We start from the raw sequence: 19,606 nt of genomic DNA, 5'->3' as shown, positions 1-19,606 counted from the left end.
AAGGCTTTTTTAGTGACACTGAGATGCTAGAGGATTATTATTATAGTTTAATCATTTAGATTGAGTGCAGTATTGACTAGAAAATTGAGTAGAAGATAGAAATTAAACTATTTTAGTTTGTTTATTCTGATAAGATCACTTAATATTATCTGTGCTAATTATCACACATTTAGATTTTTACATTTCGCAGATGCTTTTCAGTGCACCAAGTTACAATTGCACATCTGATCTGTTTGCCTGGTATGTTATCATGTCTGCAATCTTTAAACGGGTGTCATGAGAATGCAAACAGGGAACCAGATAAAGACACTGGAGAGACTTGAGACGCAGCTATTTACTGAACAGAGCCACACTACACCACAACATTATTATAAAACATGTCAAATGAGTGAATGAAGCAGATGTACAGTACAATAAAAAGATATTAAACATGTTTTTTAATCATGATACTTTTAACAACTGATTTATTTTCTCTTTGTCATGAAAATACTTTCTTAAGGGAGCTAAAATAAATTCAACTTTTCCCACAATAAAAAAAATATTATAGGAAAATACTGTAAATGTTTCCTTGCTCTGTTGCTCTCACTTGGGAAACATAACGAAAACAGTCTGCCGAATCACTGTGATTGGCATTCTCCCTTTGTACGTGCCATCAGAGGGGGAAAGCCCCGCCCACTAGTCTCCATCTCATTAGCATGTCCAGCAGCCCTGAGTGAGAAGCAGCCGTCTGTCCATTAGCCATTAGAGTGTTTGAGCTGCTGAAGATGATGTCAGCATAGACTAAGAGCATTCTAGATGTGCAGTTTTAGATGAACAGAGACAGGAGCGACATAGACTGACAGAAGCATCAACACACACTCAAACTGAAGCACACATGCACAACACTGACGTCACACACACTGCTGTTTTACATCTGTCACTATACTGATGCACTGTATAGCTCGTCTGTGTCTCCGCCCTCTTCTGAATCTCATTTGCATTTAAAGCGACAGTCACCAAACACCACAATTAGGATCAATGACGGAAAAGAATCAGTTTCAGAGAGGTGGCGAACATTATCTGTGTGCTATTCTCAGCTCAAACACACACACACACACACTCTAGAACAGGGGTGGGCAAATTCGGTCGTGCAGAGCCGGTGTCCTGCACAGTTTAGTTTGCAACTCTAATCAAACACACCTGCTTATAGATTTCTAGTGATCTTAAATACACAAATTAGCATGTCCAGGTGTGTTTGATTAGTGTTGGAGCTCAACTATGCAGGACACCGGCCCTCCAGGACCGAGTTTGCCCACCCCTGCTTTAAAGACATCACAGAGCTATTTCACAGCTTGTAAAAAGGGCAGAATATGTCAACTTTAAGTAAGATAGTCCAATGATAAGTAAGGGAACAGATCATGTGTATATTGATTAGTATTGAGTGTTTTATTACCGAGCTCCGGTGCTTTACTGATCGCGAAAGCGAACGCCCAGAACTTGCTGACCGGAGCGCTGTAGAAGTCAGTATCACACACCGACTGCCGGAACCCCTCTGAACACACCACATTGAACATGTACCAGCCGGTCCGCAGCGTGCCCACAATACTGAAACACACACAATGTGATGCTTGACCTGAACAACAGTAAATAAGACAGACTGTACCTCTTCCCGAACCAGCATCACTCAAGAATGCAGGATCATCTGCTGTCATTGCTTTACAGTCAATAAATGTGATTATAATGGAAGTCAAAAACAGCAGCAACATCACCAAAGGGGAGTCAAACTGTACTGAGTTTTATTAAATTTCAAAGTATTTTCCCATAAATAAGATTCGTCAGCAAAAATCATCACTTTTGCTGAAACACTGAGAAAGATGAGGCCAAATTAAGACTCAAAATTATCATAGAGTGCATCAAAACATCCCGAAATGATAGTAATTGTGAGTAATATGTCTGATCTGTGAGATGTACGTGTGTATTTATTAGATGTTTCACCTGAATACAGCGAGACTCATTGACCAGAGCACCAGCGGCGCCCGCAGGTCCAGTTTCTCTCTGTCCTTCATAAACATGTGGCCCAGAAATATGAGCACCGCATACGTGCCTGACAGGACAAACGAGTATCCCCTGAAACACAGCAATAACATCAGTCACTTTAGGATCCTGTGGGGGATTACAAAGTGCATTACATAAATGTAAAATATAGAACAAATTACATGTGCTAAATGAATATCTGCTGAAATGCAATCATAATATACTCTTGGGCGCTGTGTACTTTAAGGCAAGGCAAGGCAAGGCAAGTTTATTTATATAGCACATTTCATACACAATGGCAATTCAAAGTGCTTTACATAAACAAGAATAAAAGAAACAAGTAAAATAAAAATAAAAACAATAATAAAAATGCATAAAAACAAAACATAAAAACAGGTAAAATGTGATATAAAAGAATGAAGAAGAAGAGAAAAGCATAATAGTGCAATCTGTCGGACGCAGCACAGTGCTCATTCAGTAAAGGCACAGCTAAACAGATGTGTTTTCAGTCTTGATTTGAATGTGCCTATTGTTGGAGCACATCTGATCATTTCTGGAAGCTGATTCCAGCAGCGAGGGGCATAGTGGCTAAAAGCCGATTTAATGTAAATACAAAATATATATATAAATAATAATGAAATAAATGTATAAAAAATGTAATAAAAGAAAAATAAATAAGCAAACAAATAAATAAATAATTATTTAATTAATGAAGGAATTAATTAATTTATGGATTTGATAATTCAAAGTGCCTTCAAATAAAATAAAATAAATAAATAAATAAATAAATAAGGTAATTCAAAGTGCCTTAATAAAATAAATAAAATTAAATAAATGTAAAACATTAAACAAAATAAATGTGATAAAACAAATATAAGTTGAAACACAATCATAATTTACTCTTGGACCCTGTGTGCATTAAAGTATTTGCAAAATATGTATAAATAATAATCAAATACATTTATAAAAATTTGAATAAAAGTCAAATAAATAAACAAATTAATTAATTAATTAAGGAATGAATGAATTTATGGATTTGATCATTCAAAGTGCCTTCAAATAAAATAAAATAAAGGAAAATAAAATAAATAAATAAATGAGGCAATTCAAAGTGCCTTAATTAAATAAATAAAATTATCTAAATGTAAAATATAAAACAAAATAAATGTGCCAAACAAATACCTGCTGAAACGCAATCCTACTTTACTCTTGGGCCTTGCATACTTTAAGGTAAATGCAAAATATGTATAAATAATAATAAAATAAATTAATTTAAAAATAGAATAAATGTTAAATGAATAAACAAATAAATAAATGATTAATTAATATTCATTTATGAGTTAATGAATTTAATAATTCAAAGTGCCTTAAAATAAAATAAAAAATATAATAAAATTAATAAAATAATAAAATAAATAAATGTGGTAATTTGTGGTAATAAACAAATTCAATAATTAATTAATGAAGGAATTAATGAATTTATAGAGCTGATAAATCAAAGTGCCTTCAAATAAAATAAAGCAAAATAAAATAAACAAATAAATAACTGAGGTAATTTTAAATGCCTTAATAAAATAAATAAAATTAAATAAATGTCAAATATATAATAAATAATATAAATAAATTATTAAAAATGGAATAAAGGAAAAAGAAATAAACAAAATAAAAAAATGTGGTAATTTAAAGTGCCTTAAATTTCTTCATAAAATTTAATAAAAATAAATAAAATTCTATAGTTAATTAATTTATTTAAAATAAAGTTAATGAAAAAGCTGAAGTTCACCTAAATGCATAACATCTCTGTCCTAATCTGAACCTGTAAATAAATATTTTGATGTCACAATCGTCCGAGAGGTCTAAGGTGAGCAAACGTCTGCCGTCCTTCACGTGAACCTGATCTAATCACACACATCCATCGATCAATTACAGGATCATAAACCTACATTAGCATCATCTGATGGTTTCATAGGGCCATGTTCACACAGCACATGCAGTCAGGTGCATCCGGTCTGTAGTGTTTGTTAATGCCGTATTGTGATATTCATGCGCAAAGGTCAAAGGTCAGGATTTTACTGCTTCACTTTAATGAGAAGGGAGTGTTTATAGCAAATAACCCACACTACAAACCGCCTTAAAGAGACAGCTCACATGAAAATCCACTCACATACGAGTGAATTCATGAATTACTTTCTCCTGTTGAACACAAAACATGAATATACTGAAGAATACAGGAATATATTAGTAATATTAAAGGATTCATCACAACTAATCACATCCAAAATAAAAGTGTGTATTTACATCGTATATATAAATAAGCACTGTGCATATAAATATTGACAGCACATGTATAAACAGAAAACATACTATGGAACTATTTTTAAATTGCATTTGCATCAATCTTTTAATTGTTTTATTGTTTGTTCATCAAAAGAAAGAAGCTCAAGCAGGTTTGTAACAAGCGGAAGATCAAATAATGACAGAATTAAAACTTCTGGATGAACTCAATGAATTAAAAAAAATGCTTAACTTATTTATGTGTTTTTGTCTTATTTTAGTCCAAATATGTATTTATTATCAAACCAAGAAGCATTTTATAGACAGGTTCAATATGTTGTTTTGTTTTCAGAATTAATGAGTCAAAAATAAATTAGTTTAATTAATAAATAAATAATATTATTTTACTCACCCTTGCTTTTAATGAAAAACTCCTTTAATTTTAGCTTTTTTATTTATATATTAGCTATATACTAACTATATATACTAAATGTTTTAACTTGTCCGAAAAAATGCTTCTTGATGTATGAATCTTTAGATGTTTGGACTAGAAACACAACACAAACTCCTTTTCCTGTTTAAATAATGTTATTTTACTCACCACATTGACAGATTATTTTGCTTGTTTTAATGAAAAACTCCCTTAATTTAAATTTTTTTATTTTTAAAACATGACAATTTTTTTTAATTGTGAAGAAAATGCATCTTGATTTAAGGATGTTTAGATATTTGGATTAGAACCAAAACAAAATCTGTCCCTGACTTTATGGTTTACGTGATACTATACACATATTTACCACATATATAGCACAATACCCATTTAAAACATAATGATGAGCGGAATACTGTCTTCCCTACTGCATGTGACATTATAAGTAAAAGGTTTTGCCTTTTCTAATGATGTTTTTGAGTAAAAACATAATTTATTAAAAATGGAAAAATAACATATACATAAGATTTTTTTAAACAAAATTAAATAAGATAAAGATTAAATAGAAAATTTTATTAATTAAAAATGCAATTAAAAAAACACTGTGAAAAAAGAGTAATTCAATAGTGATTGAGTGGAATAAGCATTAAAATATAGTATTAAAAGCTTGCAATTTAAAATAATCTGCCAATGGGGTAAGCAAATTAACCTTGTTTTCCTTTATAAATAATATTGCTACTCATCACATTGGCAGTATTTTTTGCTTGTTTTAATGGAAAACTCTCTTGATTTTAACTTTTTTATAAAACAGGACAATATTTTAACTTGTTTAGAAAATGCTTCTTGATTTATATTTTAATAATTGCACTAGAAACAAGACAAAAACTCTAAGTAAAAACGCAGTGCTGTAAAGTGCTATAAAGTTCAAATTCCCAGTGCGATATGGCTGTATATCGGCACTGGTGGGAGGCGTGCGTTGTAGTGCCCCCACCAGTGCCGATATACAGCCATATTGCACTGCTACTCGTGTGATATTGCGTTTATTCAAGTTTGATGGCATAATTGTGTATATAAAAACTAAATCAAACACGGAGAGTCTCAAAAACTCTTTTGTATGAGGAACTACTTTCTTCCACACTGGATTCAAACCATAAGCTGACAGTTAAACAGCTGAGTGTGCATCTTTTACACTGTAGATCTGTAGTGTCTGCTTTTTGCTGGCTGTATGTGGGCGGAGTAATACACAAAGGGGAAAGAGGCTAACACGGGTGCTGATATTACTTAAATATATCACGGCTATCAGCCAATCAGATTCGAGAACCAGACAGAACTGTTGTATAAATTAACATATACATAAGGTTTTTTAAACAAAATTAAATAAGATTAAGATTAATTAAACATTTTATGCAATTAAAATGTTATTCCTTAAAAATATACTGTTAAAAAAATCTACGTTGATAATATGCAGTTAAATATAGTAGTAAAAACTTGCAATGTAAAATAATCTGCCAATAGGGCAAGCAAATTAAACTAGTTTCCTTTTTTAAATAATGTTATTTTACTCACCACATTGGCAGATTATTTTGCTTGCTTTAATTAAAAATTCAGTTAATTTTAACTTTTTTATTTCTGTAAACAATACATTATTTTTTACTTAGCTTTTTGATTTATGAATCTTTTGATATTTTGGACTAAAAACAAGACAATAACTCTATAGTGAAATGTATTCAAGTGCTACCATACACATTTTTTCGACATATAAAGCACAATAACAATTTAAAACATAATGATGAGCGTTATTCTGTCTTACTTGACATTATAAGTCAAAATATGAGTCCTTTCTAATGATATTTTAAGGTAAATAATCATTTATTACAATCTTAAGCCTATCTAAAAAATGGAAAAATAACATATAAATAGAATTTTTAACAAAATTAAAAAAGATTAAGATTAATAAAAATAAATATGATTTAAAAAGGAAATTAAAATGCTATTTTAATAAACAAATAAAAACACTGTTACAGAAAAAGAGTAATTCAGCATTGATTGAGTGGGATACGGGTTAAAATATATCAAAAAACTTGCAATGTAAAATTATCTGCCAAGCAAATGGAACTAGTTTTCTTTTTTAAATAATATTATTTTACTCACCACATTGGCAGACTTTTTTGCTTATTTTTAACTTTTTATTTATAAATATTACCTATATACTAAATATATATACTAAATATTTTAACTTGTCCACAAAATGCTTCTTGATTTATGAATTTTTAGATATTTGGTCTAGAACTAAAAGTACAAAAGGTATGATTTGCAGTGCTGTCCCTGACTTTATGATTTAAGTGTTACTATACACATATTTTACGACATATACAATACCCATTTAAAACATATAATGACGAGTGTTATACTGTCTTATGTACTGCACATGACATTATAAGTGTAAAGATTTGTCTATTCTAATGAATTTCTGAAGTATAAAGTAATTTATAACAATCATAAGTCTATCCTAAGCCTTAACCCTTTAACTCCTCATGTCGCTAGTTAACACACCGAGTGCATTTTATTTCAACACATCCCATCCTTTCTAAAATATCAACCTCTACCAAATGGCTAATATGTCAGTTTATGGTAAATACCAGAATTAATACATATGAACAATCTTAGAATATATAGTGTAACACCAATTTATTTAAAAACATAATCAAAATAAGACATTTTTAAATAATAAACCATCTTTATTTTTTAAGTATGATATTAAATATTTCAGATTCTCATTATATTTGTTTTGTTGTTGTTGTTGTTGTTTTACAATTAAATTAATATCAAGTGTAGTAGTGCAACAGGATCATATTTGTTTGATTTATTTGTAAACCATCAATGATCTTTAAATGACAGGCAATATGTCATGCAGGCAGTTAAAGAGTTACAAAACGGAACAACTACATATAGATTCCCATTGCTTTCTTAATAAAGTAACTCATTAAGTAACTTAAAACAATATATTAAGATTGTGATATATTAATTTCCTAACATTTCCAGACTATCTGCATGCTTTATTGACAAGAATGAGCACGTTCAGTCCCGTACATAATTATATAACAAAAGTATTTTGCATGCTCTAACAAGCAGGAGAAAATAGAGACAGGAAAATAAAGAAAATAAATAAAAACGTTTGCAGACTCGAATCGGAGTTCAAAAGAATCAGTGAATCATTTCCTGAAACTCGACTCACCAGTTCTGCTGGAACCACAGGAGCGCGCCGCGGTCATCAAACTGCCGCTCAAAGGCGAAGGCGGACAGGGAACCGTTCATAATCACAGGGAATAAATAAAGAAGTGAAATAAAAGACGATCAGATGAAGTGTTTCTGACAGAAGAAGACCGATGAAGAGAAACTCCTGCTCAACTATCAGATGCAGAGGAGGGAGGAGTCACAGCGCAGAGCCGGTCAATCAGCGGCAGAGGGAGGAGTCACAGCGCAGCGCCGGCTAATAAGAATCAAGAGCTCTGAGGGCGGGTGCATTACTTTCCCCCATTAGCTGATTAATATTCATGATCACATGTTTAATTAACATTCATGAGCAAAGGTTTTGAGATTTTATTTCAGAGGCATTAGGAAAGCGTACAACCATGAAGCATTAAGTGAAAGCACTTATCCCTGGCAACTGTTTATACCTATATGAGGATGCATACTGGCCGCATTAAATTAAACTAATGTTTTTAGATGTTAGTTTCAGTATGTTAGCTTTAAGTATTTTTTATAAGCTAGTGTGCTCCAAAACAATAACGATATTCACATTTAGAAGATATAAAACTGATATAAACGCCCAAAAGTTCGCAGTTTGTCACTTCTGCTGTTGTTAGAAAGGATACAGCTGTGGTTGGAAGATAACAATAATTATTTGAATTATTTATAATATAATTAAATAAATTAGCTATTAATTGTGTTTTATTAACATATACCCCTAACCCAATCTTAAAGCCAACCCTCACAGTAAATGTAACAAATTCAACATGTTTCATATTAATTGCAATTAATTATTTTTTACAGTTTCACAAAAGTCCTCCTAAATTAATGTGAGTATCCAAAGCTGTATCCCATCTAGAATTTACACCTAAATGGATCAGTGATATATTTGACGTCACCTCATACTTCAGTTTCTCATCAGGTCTATTGACCAATCAAATGCTCTCTAGTATCTGACATGCAACGCCTCCTTCTTTTCATTTGCTTTTGATGCACTTGAGCTCAAACACTCTCACTGGCAGACCTGTGAGAAAGCACAGCACGCTATTGGCTGTTTTGTATTAAGGGGAGGGGCTACTGTATATCAAAGCCTGTCTTCATGAGAGTTAATCAAATAATTTAAATAATTCATTTTATTTCTACGCTCTTCACAGGATCTTTTATATACTCTTTTTCATTTTTATGGATATATTCAAAAATGTTATAAATTGGGACATTAAGTTGCAGTGTTGGGTAAAAAGTATTATATTGCATTAATACAGAAAGAAAAGAAAAGAGTGTGCAATTCTGGAGATCATAAAAAAACAGATATGTTTTGTTGAGTTTAAAGAAATAAAGAAATAAAACAGCCACTGACTTCCAAAGTTTGTGTAAAAAACACATTGGAAGTCAATGACTGCAGCTTTCCAACATTTTTCTAAATATCTTCTTTTGTGTTAAACAGAAAAAAAGAAACTCAAACAGATTTGGAACTTTTAGAGGGAGTAAATAATGGTAGAATCGACATGTTTGGGTGAACTGTCCCTTTTTTAACATTTCACAATCACATTTAAATGCATATGTGTATGGTGTTATGCATGATTTAAACTCTCCACCATGCTGTAAGGGCTTAATATGAAAAGTCCAGGTCAGTTTCTAGGGTCTCCTCTGAACGCTGGACTGCTAAACAACTGCACAAAACTCGAACAGTCCAGGCTTGTCAGAATATAATGGCCAATTGACAAGGACAGAACAAGCGGCACCAAACAAACTCTGGCATTTCAATAATAGTGGGATGCTGGGATGCATGGCGTACTGTAAATATTACAAGTGCATTCATGTGAATACTGATAAATTCAGACATTAAAGTAGAAAAAAATAACATCAAAGTTTTTATGTTGACTTATATAAATATATAATGGGTTAAAAGGCCTTCATGGATTAAACAAAATTATACTACAAACAAATTAATTAATTAGTTCATAAATAAATACATACATATGCATAATTATAATATAACTAAATAAATATAATCAAACCCACTTCTGAATCCTAATTCTTTTCTAAATGGATTAAAGGATTAAAATTATTTGGTTTTCATGCGCTTGCATATTTAGTACAAGATTGATTTGATTACATATTAAAAGACTCTTTTTAAGGATCACAATTTACCCCAAAACATTAAATTAATTGTAATAAATATTAAAATCATATTTAGTATGCTTACTTATTATTATTATTATTATTATTATTATTATTATTATTATTTTGTTAAATTATTATTATTATTATTATTGTAAAATGACTAAGCTGAAAATAAAATAAATGAATTATTATTGTTATGATTATTATTATGATTATGATGATGGTTATTATTATTATTATTATTATTATTAATATTATTATTATAAAATGACAGCTAAAAACAAAATACATGAATTATTATGATTATGATTATTGTTATTATTATTGTTATTGTTATTATTATTATTTTTATTATCATTATTATTATTATTATTATTATTATAAAATGACTAAGCTGAAAATAAAATAAATGAATTATTATGATTATGATTATGATGATGATGATGATTATTATTATTATTATTATTATTATTTCACCTATTTCTTGATATTTGATTTCACTAAAGTTAATTGACTTCAACATAACAGCAGACAGTTTTCACTTGTGTAAAATAATTTCTAACAATCTTTGGTGCATTTGCAATAAAAGTTTGAGACTGGGACTTTTATTATAAAAAGCCGCACCGTTTTGTTTTTAACGCGGCTCTTCGCTTCCGGCTTCACGAATGAAAGTAAACAGACTGATCGCTGAGTGAACTCACTCGCTTCAAGTATGATTTTTATGCCTTTCCATCTATTTTTAGACTAAACTTGTTAAACATTTATAACTACAGACGTATTAAGAAGTTTTGAGCTGTAGGTGTCGAGTGTATGTAGCAGTAGTATTGATTATGTTCGTTGTATGTTGAATAATACGGTAACATAATAATGATAACGGACACAAGTGACCATAATGTGTGTGTGTGTGTGTGTGTGTGTGTGTGTGTGTGTGTGTGTGTGTGTGTGTGTGTGTGTGTGTGTGTGTGTGTATCAGTGTTTGACAGCCTCTGTTTTCATTGGGTGTGTTTTCTGAAATGCTGATAGTGGTTTTCATTATAACACACTTTACTTTACACACACTGTCTGTCTGTTTCAGTGGGTTTAACTGTCTGAAAATGAAGGTGCTTCTTCTGAAAGAGCCGAGAGAGAGTGAAAGTGAAGCAGACCCTTATATAAAGGTAATCTCCTGTTATAATAATTATAATAATGTAAATAATGCGGTTTTATTCTGGAAGCACATCAGTAACAATTATTTATTTCTTAACGAATAAGATTGTAAATCTGTATTCTGTCACTTTATAAATAAACCAGTTTAGTAAATAATCTTATTTTCTGTCCTACAGTCTATGACATGCCTACACCTATTACTGTAAGTCTAATATTTAGGAATTTGTACTGTAGAGAAAGTTATCGCCAACTTAAATAGTAATAGTAAATAACAAAAGGTGGTTGTTTATGCATGAGAGTCAATTTGATTTCATTTATTTTCGAACAATAATATCAAACATAAAATATCATTAACAAAAAATACATTTTTAACAAATTGAAATTGGAGTGGGATGAAGCACAAGCTTATCATTTTCCCCACACCATTACCGCATTCAGTTGAAGTCAGAATTATTCGCCCACCTTAGATTATTATTATTATTTTTAAATATTTCCCAAATGATGTTAAACAGATTCAGGAAATTTTCACAGTATGTCTGATAATATTTGTTCTTTTGGAGAAAGTCTTTTTTGTTTTATTTCTGCTAGAATAAAAACAGTTTTTATTATTAAAAAAGCCATTTTAAGGTCAATATTATTAGCCCCTTTAAGATATATATTTTCTCGATAATCTACAGAACAAACCATCATTATACAATAACTTGCCTAATTACCCTAACCTGCCTAGTTACTCTAATTAACCTAGTGAAGCCTTTAAAAGTCTCTTTAAGCTGTATAGAAGTGTCTTGAAGAATATCTAGACTAATATTATTTACTGTCATCATGACAAAAAGAAAATAAACCAGTTATTAGAGATGAGTTATTAACACTATCATGATTAGAAATGTGTTGAAAATATCTGCTCTCCGTTAAACAGAAATTGGGGAAAAATAAACAGGGGAACTAATAATTCTGGCTTCAACTGTACATCTTTTATCTATTAAACCTTTTTCTTCTTTTATTTATCTCTTCTTTTTACATGACACATATTTTATCGTTTTGGCATCTTTAACATATATGTTTGATTCCTTTTGCACCTTTATATTTTGTAACATAGACCCAAAAACATAATAAATACGTAGTACTGCAAATAGCCATAAATTAAAATTTCATCATACCTGTCTTATTTTATCCTTATTTAATCACCTTCATCATTATATTCCTTTAATAATATATATATATTTGTATGTGTGTGTATGTGTGTGTGTATATATATATATATATATATATATATATATATATATATATATATATATATATATATATATATATATATAGATAGATAGATAGATACATAGATAGATAGATACATAGATAGATATAAATATATATATATATAAATAAATATATATATATATATATATATATATATATATATATATATATTTATATATATCTATATATATATATATATAAATATGTATGTATGTGTATATATATATATATATATATATATATATATATATATATATATATATATGTATATATATATATATATATATATATATATATATATATATATATATATATATGTATATGTATATATATATATATATATATATATATATATATATATATATATATATATATATATATATATATATATATATATAAATCATACGGATCATAAATTAGATTTATATGCATTTCCCCAGATTTCAACACAATAACTCGTATATGGCAACATAAGTGTATTATATAATATATACATTGATTTATGGTCCAGGATAAATCCTGCTTTATACAGTATTGCTAAAGTTTATACTAATTGTGATATCACATTATTTATTTGCGGTTTCCAACTAATTTTATGATCCAGTATAACATCAAGAAACGGAAGTGCATGTACTCTTTCTGTAACTTCATTATCAATATGTAAATCTATATTGTGACTACTTTTTAATTTCCCAAATAGCATAACCTTTGTTTCACTTATATTTAATGATCAACATTTATTTATGATTTGCTTACATATTAATTTAGCTGCTGTCTATTTGCAATTGATATAACAAAATAGTGATATATATATATATATATATATAGTATATTTATGTATTCAGTGGTCATCAACTCCTGTTGTTTTTAAATGTAATTTATAGGTAAATAAAGTGAATGGAATGAGTTTTAAATGAAATGAAAGAAATTAAATGTATGTTTAATGCACTCACACTCGAAATGTTTTAGAAATCCTTCTAATCGTATAAATCATTAATGTATTGTGATGATTGTTGAGTCGAAGTGGTTTTAAAAATGCATTCTTTTAAAGGCTGGTTTCAGTGTTTGTTGCTATGTTGTATTTTTCAGGAGCTGGCCTCATGTGGACACACAGCGACTCTCATTCCTGCTCTGTCCTTCAGATTCGTCTCTCTAAATGAGCTTTCTGAGCGGGTCAGTTTGTGCAAACGCTTTAGAAATGTGTTTGGATGTGATGTTTATGATCATGTTTGTGAATTGTGACTATGCAGCTCTTTCAACCTGAGAGGTTTGGAGGTCTGATCTTCACCAGTCCCCGAGCCGTGGAGGCCGTGAAGACGAGCTTAGAGTCGCAGAAACTGAGAGGCAGTGAGTCTGTGTTTTATAATGCATCAAGTGCCAGAAATGCTTTTATTTTGTTGTTGTACTTTAAGAAACACACTCAGAGAGTGCTTGTTAATTTGACAAAGAATAACAGAACTGGCTGATAACAGGCTGAATTATACATGACATTTTGAAATAGAAATGATTAAAGCAACACATGCGCTCATCTAAGTTTAAGCTGAATTTTTGTTCCTTGTTAATGTTTCAAATGGTGCAGAATTTTGATTTATTTCTTTTAACCAGATAAACTGTTATAAAAAGCGCTGAAATGGTGACCTCTGGAGGCCAAATCGTCTTACTTCACCTACAGACACTAACATTTCTCTAATTTGGTCAAACACGGATTCTTCAAGGGGGTCAAAAACTTTTGCACAGCACTGTATATCATGATACTATTTGTCTGAGCATGGTTGTGTTTTTTTTCTGCAGAATGGGATGCAGTAAAAGACAAATGGAATACAAAGTCGGTTTATGTTGTCGGAAAAGCCACGGCATCTTTGGGTAGGAAAGTTTATTTCAGCTAAACACTCACACATAATTGCATACATGGTTTACAGGGACATATCGTAGGTGTAATGCATTGTTAGGCCTAACCCTAACATTAAAAACGGCTAATTATTTGGCTCTCCCCTTAAATGAACCTCTTGGAAGTAGGCCTGTCACGATAAGGAATGTTTGTTGTGTGACATATAGTCACAGTATATGTTGTGACAAGCAATATTATTGTCATTTTGAGATCATTTTATGCTACTGATTTTATCATGATTGTATAGCAGCTTAAAAATGCTAATAGTCATAAACACTTTAAAATATGTATCCGTCTTAGGGTTATTTAGATTCTATAATTCAATGGTAAAAAGGTCTTATTAGTCTCTCTAAATTATTAGACCGCTTGTTTATTTTTTTCCCCAACTTCTGTTTATTGGAGAGCTGATTTCTTCAACACATTTCTAATCATAATAGTGTTAATAACTCATCTCTAATAACTGATTTATTTTATCTTTGCCATGATGACAGTAAATTATATTTTATTAGATCTTTTTAAATACACTTCTATACAGCTTAAAGTGACATTTAATGGCTTCACTAGGGTAATTAATTAGGGTAACTAGGCAGGTTAGGGTAATTAGGCAAGTTATTGTATAATGATGGTTTGCTCTGTAGGCTATCAAGAAAATATATATCTTAAAGGGGCTAATAATATTGACCTTAAAATGGTGTTTAAAAAAATTAAAAGCTGCTTTTATTCTAGCCAAAATAAAACAAATAAGACTTTCTCCAGAAGAACAAATATTATTAAACATGCTGTGAAAATGTCCTTGCTCTGTTAAACATCATTTGGGAAATATTTAAAAAGAAGTAAATTCGGAGGGGGCTAATAATTCTTACAACTGTGTGTATGTATATGTGTGTGTGTGTATATATATATATATATATATATATATATATATATATATATATATATATATATATATATATATATATATATATATATATATATATGTATATATATATATATATATATATGTATATATATATGTATATATATGTATATATATATATATATATATATATATATATATATATATATGTATATGTGTATATATATATGTATATGTGTATATATATATATATGTATATATATATATATATATATGTATATGTGTATATATATATATATATATATATATATATATATATATATATATATATATATATATATATATATATATATATATATATATATATATATATATATATATATATATTGCAATGGCAAATTTTTTAAGAGTCATGTAAAATATTGCACGATATATTGATTATAGGAAACCTGTGGCAAATGTTGAATGTGAACAGGCCCTGTTAAGTGTGAATTTTAAGCGTTTTGAATTATAGGGACACAAGGCTAATAGTGTTAATAGAGTACAACTAAGTCATACTATGTCATTGTAAAACGTTGTGTCCTTGTAACCCTAATAAACACACACAAACTTGTTTCTGCAGTATATCCCGGTGGGGACTTCTAAAGCTGTAATGATGTTATTACTATACAGACCGTATATTCTCCTCTCCTACCCCAACTCTTCAGATCAGAAACATTTTCCATTCCAAAGTACTTCATTCTGTGAGATCTACAAGCATGTTTAGCCATGTGCACTTCAGTTTTGGTCCTCACGGTGGCACAAGTCTCCATGAGTCTGTGTGCATTCAGGTTTAAGTCCCCACTGAGATATAAAAACAAGTACACACATGCACACACATCTGCCTTATTATCATCAGTGAGTATTTTAATGCATTTATGACCCATTGAGTAACTGAAGGGTTTCCTGCTGCTGCTCACACACTGCTGAGACTCGCACCGCTCTGATGACACCTAAGGAAGTGTGTGTGTGTGTGTTGTTCTCACCTGAGTGAAGCTTTTCACACCTGCACAACACACCTGTGCACTCACAGCAGCAGCTTTAATGCATTTATGTGTTTAGGCTTTTTAACAGCAGTGTGTGTGTGTGTGTGTGTGTGTGTGTGTGTGTGTGTGTGTGTGTGTGTGTGTGTGTGTGTGTGTGTGTGTGTGTGTGTGTGTGTCTGCTGTGCAGTTGTAGATCTGGGTTTGCGTCCTCTGGGTGAAGATTCTGGAACCGCAGACGCACTCGCTCTACTCATCCTACAGAGTATGTCGATCTCTAACATTTCCTATGGCATCTCTCGCTGATGCAGAAAGACTTTCATAATAAGAGTCTTTGTTAATGTTGTGTTTGGTTCAACACAGGAGAAAATCCAGACATTCAGCCGCTTTTCTTTCCCTGCGGCTCCATCAAGCGTGAAGTTCTGCCCACCGCACTGAGAAACAGCCGTGAGATCATTTATGCAGACGTTTACTAATATTACTGAATGCAGAGTGTCCTATTCAAAAACTTGTTTGCTTCATGTTTTATTTATGCTTTCAATTTGTTTTTCTGTACTCTGCTTCATGTAGCTCTCTGGGTGTAAGAAAAGCTCAGAATAAAATAAAATATAAAAATAAAATAAATTTAAAAATGAAACAAAAAATTAAAATTAAATAGTTAAATTAAATAAAAAAAATTATTAAACTAAAAATAATAAATAAATACTGTAAGTCATTGTTGCAACTTTGCATAAGTAAATCTCATTTACACTTTTTATTTAGTTTTATTAATTATTTGTTGAGTGATATTATTTACCAACATGTATCTACAATAGAGTTAATATTGGGAATAGAGTTTGATTGAAGTTTATTACCTGCAATTATGCATTAAATATAATTTAATTACTTTTATTGTTATTATATCTGTGAATATGTGTGAAAAAGTGTGTAAAATGTTATAGTAAAATACACGTACACAATATATATACGTGTGTGTGTGTGTGTGTGTGTGTCAGATATTCCTCTGGAGACTCTGACTGTCTATCAAACATCTGAACATCCTGATCTGCAGAAGAACATCTCTGACTACTTCACTCAGCAGGTGTGTGTGTGTGTGTGAGAGTGTGTGTGTTATGTGCTCGTACCTGCAAACATTTGTGTAATTATGTGTATGTGATTTTTGTCTGTATGTTTTGGAGTGATTTTGTGTGTGTGTGTACTGTTTTTGCGTGACTGTGTGTGTGAGAGAGATTGTGTGTGCATGCATGCACAGGTGTTTGTTAAAGTGTGTGTTTGTGTGTCTATTTGAGTCTGTATGTAACTTGTGTGGTTGTGCATGTGTGTGTTAATTTTGTGTGCGTGCATGCATGTCTGTGATGTTATGTGTGTGTGTGTGCATGTTTATTTGTGTATGAGATTTTGTATGCGTGTTTGTGAGTGTATGCGTGTCTGTGTAATTTTGTGTGTGTGCATGTTTGTATATTTGTGTGTATGTTTGTGTGTGTGTGTGTTTGTGTCATTACTAAAGGTGTCTGTATTTTAGTTTACAAGTGTGTGTGTGTGTGTGTGCGTGTGTGCATGTTTATGTATTTGACTGTGTGTGTGCGCGTGTGAGAGACATCATCTTTGCGTATGTGTCTATAACTATGTGTCTGTGCAGTATTTTAGTTTATATGTATGTGTGTGTGTGTGTGTGTGTGTGTGTGTGTGTGTGTGCGTGCGCGTGCGCGTGTGTGCGCGTGCGTGTGTGTGCGCGTATGTGTGTGTATGTTTACATATTTGTGTGTGTGTGTGTGTGTGTGTGTGTTCAGGGTGTCCCAGCGTGTGTGGCGTTCTTCAGTCCGTCAGGTGTGTCCTTCTGTCTGGATCTGCTGAAAGACCTCTCAGGATGTCAGCTGGAGCAGATAAAGGTGCAGTGTGTGTGTGTGTGTGTCAATAGTACAGCAGATGTGTGTAATACACTATAACCCTCCACACTCTGATGTTGGTGTGTCTCTTCAGTTTGCCTCTATTGGACGGACAACAGCTGATGCTCTGCAGGCTCGTGGATTGACAGTCAGCTGCTGCGCGGAGAAACCCACCGCCAAACACCTCGCCATTGCCATCACACAGGCCCTGCGTGACCTCTGACCCCTGACCGTCCATCAGCTGAAATGGATAGTTCACCCATAAATGAAGATGTACTCAGCCACAGGTCATGCAAGACTTTAAGATCAGTATTTGAGCTGGGTCTGTGGTTCTTGGTGCTTTATATAATGGCAGTGAATGGTGACCGGTTTATTAGATTAAAAATAAACACATGCAAACGAGTCCATATCAATAGCCACAGCTCCTGGTGACACACCGAGGTCTTGTAAAGCAAAATCATCCGATTATTTAGTTTGTTTTTAGGGGAAACTCACTTCATTTTGATGCATTATTTCTGAAAACAGCACAATATGTTTTACTCGTCCAAAAAAAGCTTTTTGATTTAAGAATTTTTAGATATTTGGGCTAGAAACGAGTAAGAAATGCATGATTGTTTTAACTGCATGCTTTCATCATCAAAAGCGACCGAATTTATTGTGTGTACTGTCCCTTTAAGGACACTATACAGATCTAAAACTAATTGAACTGAACTTATAAAGGGACAGTTCAGCCAATCATCGTTCACTTTTTACAAACCTGTTTGAGCTTCTTTCCTCTGTTGAACAGAAAAGAAGATATTTAGAAAAATGTTGGGAAAAGGTAACCATTGACTTCCTTAGAAATTTTTGTTCCTACTATGGCTTATTCTTTAACACCTGTTTCTGACATTCTTCAAAATATCTGTCAATAGCAGAGGAAAGAAACTCATAAAGGTTTGGAACCACTAGAGGGAGAGTGAATAGTGAGCATGTGTCAATTGTTTGGTGAACTGACCCTTTAAAGATGAACACACAGATGTTTTGTATTTTGCGACTGTCTGTGACCTGCATCTGTTTATTAGCAGCAGAGTCAGCAGTGAGCCGTCCTGTAGCTTGTGTTTTATGCACTATTGTGATGATATTTGATGTTGATTGTAAGTGTTTTCACTGTCATTTTAAATGTGAATGGATGACATGATATTTATATTCATTGTTTTTTGGCCAGGAGCAATAAAGAACTTTATCTTGCATTATTTTAGAAACATGGAATATATGGAATATGACATGCTTTTATTAAATATGCAACCAAAACTAATAGTGTGTATTCTCAGTCACTGTTGAGGGGCTCGTCAGTGCTAATGACTTTATTTTAGATTATATTTTAACACATATCCTGCTTTATAATGATTTTAAGTCATGATTTTAGTTTTGCTTAATTAGAATGAGGTTTATTTATTTATGGGTATATTGTATTGATGTGTTGTT

The 19,606-nt window shown here is 31.3% G+C and overlaps 2 protein-coding genes across 2 annotated transcripts in view; one reads left to right on the top strand and one right to left on the bottom strand.

The window, feature by feature from the left end:
* Window positions 1-8,060, bottom strand: part of zgc:92749 — a 9,411-nt gene extending 1,351 nt beyond the window's left edge. The window contains 3 exon segments of the mRNA NM_001002570.1: window positions 1,433-1,584; window positions 1,975-2,106; window positions 7,953-8,060. Of these exon segments, the coding sequence (NP_001002570.1) occupies window positions 1,433-1,584; window positions 1,975-2,106; window positions 7,953-8,032 (364 nt within the window). The 5' untranslated portion in view covers window positions 8,033-8,060.
* A 2,691-nt stretch (window positions 8,061-10,751) lies between these two features.
* Window positions 10,752-19,379, top strand: uros (uroporphyrinogen III synthase). Its single transcript, NM_212828.2, is given in 10 exon segments — window positions 10,752-10,800; window positions 11,166-11,247; window positions 13,580-13,663; window positions 13,741-13,837; window positions 14,282-14,353; window positions 16,447-16,521; window positions 16,620-16,703; window positions 17,252-17,337; window positions 18,047-18,145; window positions 18,237-19,379. Coding segments are annotated over 9 exon segments (789 nt in total). The 5' UTR covers window positions 10,752-10,800; window positions 11,166-11,184; the 3' UTR covers window positions 18,366-19,379.
* The last annotated feature ends 227 nt before the right edge of the window (window positions 19,380-19,606 follow it).

The sequence above is a fragment of the Danio rerio genome, chromosome 12, assembly GCF_052040795.2.
Source record: "Danio rerio strain M-AB ecotype USA chromosome 12, GRCz13ab, whole genome shotgun sequence".
In the NCBI taxonomy this organism is placed as follows: Eukaryota; Metazoa; Chordata; class Actinopteri; order Cypriniformes; family Danionidae; genus Danio; species Danio rerio.
The sequence above is the reverse complement of the archived record's forward strand: the minus strand, read 5'-3'. Positions and strand labels throughout refer to the sequence as shown.